This window comes from Papaver somniferum, chromosome 6 (genome assembly GCF_003573695.1).
Source record: "Papaver somniferum cultivar HN1 chromosome 6, ASM357369v1, whole genome shotgun sequence".
Taxonomy (NCBI): domain Eukaryota; kingdom Viridiplantae; phylum Streptophyta; class Magnoliopsida; order Ranunculales; family Papaveraceae; genus Papaver; species Papaver somniferum.
In genome coordinates this window covers 174,212,489-174,215,641 of record NC_039363.1, presented here as the reverse complement: position 1 = coordinate 174,215,641, position 3,153 = coordinate 174,212,489, and the positions used below count along the sequence as shown (strand labels likewise).

The window sequence follows — 3,153 nt, the reverse complement described above, 5'->3', positions numbered from 1 at the left end:
GAGGTGGTTATTGTGTAAATTAGGTTAAAGGTAGGTCAGTCATTTCTAAGGGTGCACACGGTACGGTTCGACTCGGTTCTTGCGAGGCCGAGTACCTGTACCTCCCTAGGATCGGTACGAAGATTTTGGACCGATACTGGTACCGTGTACCTCGGTTCCGGTACCATTCGGTTCCGGTGCGGTTCCGGTACGGTTCCGACACCAAGGGAGAATATGAAACTGCAAGCAAGATTTGTTTTTCACTCCATTAATTATTCATAGCTTAACGTCACTGCAAGAAGTAGGTAGAACTATCAGAATTTGTTCCAATTAAATAGTCTACTTCGGAGCTTAACATCACTTCAAATGAATAGTGAGCTAATCCTCCTGTACCAGCAATTACAGGACTTTGTAATCTAACGGGACCTTATTGAATGACTCTGATCAAACACAGGACTTTGCTGCTGCTGCCTTGTTCCTAACACTCACCTGTGAATTTCAAGCCAAGGACGAATTATTTCCTATACCAAAAAATGAAGAGAATGTTTTGCAATAGTTCATGAATATATGTAGATACAGCTACAATTTCAAACTTACAGAAAACCACGTACCGGAACTGGTGTTGTTGTTCGTGGATCGAGAGGTGGAGGAGTAACTGGTGTTGTTGTCCGTGGAGTTGTGATTCTTGTGAAGTAAAGAAACAAATCACCAAGAGCGAATACGAATCAGAGAATCAGAGTTCTTCTGAGTTCTCCATCTCAGTGAGAAAACGAAAAATGAAAACCCTAGCGTTAAGGTTGTATATATATCCCTCCTTAATCTAACGGCTATTATTACTCTACTATCCCTAAATCTAATGGCTACAAATGGTCGGTTCTTTCGGTCCGGACGGTACGAGACTTGGGCGGGACCGTATACCTGTACCTCCTCAGCTTCGGTTTCTATTTTTTGGACCGGTACCTGTACCCCCTTCCTCGGTTCGGGACAAAAACAGGTACGGTTCCGGGACGATTCCTCGGTCCGGCTCGGTTCCTGTGCACCCTTAGTCATTTCAATGTTCTAATTGTGTTGGTCCCTAAAAAATCATTCTAATTATATCCATCCGCGAAAACGAAACGGGCTGTATTTGATCCGCAAATTGCAAATGCTCACCCCATCAAAATGGCAAACATATGCTCATTTGAGCAACCCTTTTGGATAGCCCTAAGAAAATAAAAGCGTCAAGGTAACGCGGGCTGGATTCGGGTGAAGGACATTTTAGGGTTAAGTATATAGGCAAAAGATCCGGCTTCATCACCACCATCTCTCTACACATCGAGAGCTCAAAATTTCTGTGTAGAAAGAAGAAAACCCCTTATTAACTTTACCTTTAAACCCTAGTTTTATCATCCTCATCATCATCAATAATAATGCCTCCAAAGGCCTCTAAATCAAAGGATGTACCCACTGAGAGACCCATTATGGGTCGATTCTCATCTCATCTCAAAATTGGAATCGTAAGAAGCTTTTCCTTGAATCTACAATTTTATTTTGATTGGTTTGATGAAATAAGTATTTATTTATTGGATTTATAGTGAAGATTTGGTCATTTTATTATTATTAGTATAACTGATGTTGTCATACTTAAGGATTTGAGTGATATAATCACGAACTCTAACTATGCTTTATCTTACTCTTGAAGTGTGAAGTTCAAGGATCTAGGTACACATGCCTTTTGATAATTAGTGAATTTCCTGTTTTGAAAAAGCAGAATATTATTGAGGGGAGTTGAGGTCTTACAACTCAATGGTGATTACTGAATTCAACCCAAATGTCAAATAAAAGTTCCTGTAACATATAGTGTGTTGTTATTATCTTGTTGCTAGGGTGGGCATTAAACAGTGAGACGCGGCTCTCTAAACCTGATACACAACCATCCACGTCTGGTAGATTGTGGGTGGCGAGAATATGTTTTGTAAAATTATTTAAGTCTGGTAGGTATAGAGTGCAATGTAAATGGATTTTCAGGTAATATAAGAATTACTGAACACATTCAGTATGTAATTTTCACACAGAAATTTTGCTTTAACCAAACCCTAATAAGCGGATTGACAAAAAGCTATCTAGGTCGAGTTTGTATGTCTTATCATTGTGGATCTTAACTCAAATGGCAGTTCTAATCATGCTTTTTTTAATTATTTGCTAGCTTGCTGTTTCTCTTCAGTTCATTTGCAAATTCAGAAAAATCTCTGCGAGCTACTGGAATTATTGCAACATACGTTCTGTGCTGAAGTAATTTGAATGTATTTCGCAGGTTGGGTTACCGAATGTTGGGAAGTCAACCCTTTTCAACACCCTTACAAAGTTAGCTATACCAGCAGAGAACTTTCCTTTCTGTACCATAGAACCAAATGAGGCCAGGGTCAACATCCCTGATGAGCGTTTTGAATGGCTTTGTCAAACATTCAAGCCAAAGAGTGAGGTGCGTGAAAACTGTTCAGAAGTTTAATGTTTCAAATTGGTTTGGTTGTGTCTGTGGGGCTACACGCCTTCACTGGATTATAATCCTATTTCTGAGCTCAAATATATTTTGCATGGTGTTCAACAACAGGTGTCAGCTTTCTTGGAAATCCATGATATAGCTGGACTTGTTCGCGGAGCTCATGAAGGAGAGGGATTAGGGAACAATTTTTTGTCTCACATTCGTGCTGTTGATGGAATTTTCCACGTGTTAAGTAAGTCTTTGTTGTTCTTCTGTATGGATGTATTACAAATGATATACTAGACCTAAAAATCCCATGCAAGTAGTGGCTGCTGACTTATCCACATGTCACTGGCCAGATGGAGTACAGGCATAGAGTGCTCTTGCGCCTCAATAGTTTTCATCGACAGCTTGTTTATAGTTATTAGTAGTTTCTCTTTTTCCCTCCTCCCTCTCTAACTATAATGGTAAATTCTCTAGGAGCATTTGAAGATTCGGATATCATTCACGTCGATGATATTGTTGATCCAGTACGAGATTTGGAGACTATATCTGCGGAATTGCGTCTGAAGGTAGTGTATCACTGCAGTTTAGAATGTTAATGGCATCTGTGCTTTGAATAGATAGTTGGCGACACCTGAATTACCAAGGTGCATATGTGGTAACTCTTGATAAATGGTACTTGTTTTCTAACAAAGATACGGGGGGGGGGG

General features: G+C 39.9%; 1 protein-coding gene across 1 annotated transcript in view; it reads left to right on the top strand.

Moving 5' to 3' along the window:
* The first annotated feature begins 1,242 nt into the window (after nt 1–1,242).
* The window catches only part of LOC113290171 (obg-like ATPase 1), a 6,759-nt gene continuing 4,848 nt past the window's right edge, over nt 1,243–3,153 (top strand). Inside the window, exons 1-4 of the mRNA XM_026539725.1 lie at nt 1,243–1,475; nt 2,273–2,440; nt 2,570–2,693; nt 2,921–3,012. Of these exons, the coding sequence (XP_026395510.1) occupies nt 1,389–1,475; nt 2,273–2,440; nt 2,570–2,693; nt 2,921–3,012 (471 nt within the window). The 5' untranslated portion in view covers nt 1,243–1,388. The remainder of the gene's footprint in view (nt 1,476–2,272; nt 2,441–2,569; nt 2,694–2,920; nt 3,013–3,153) is intronic.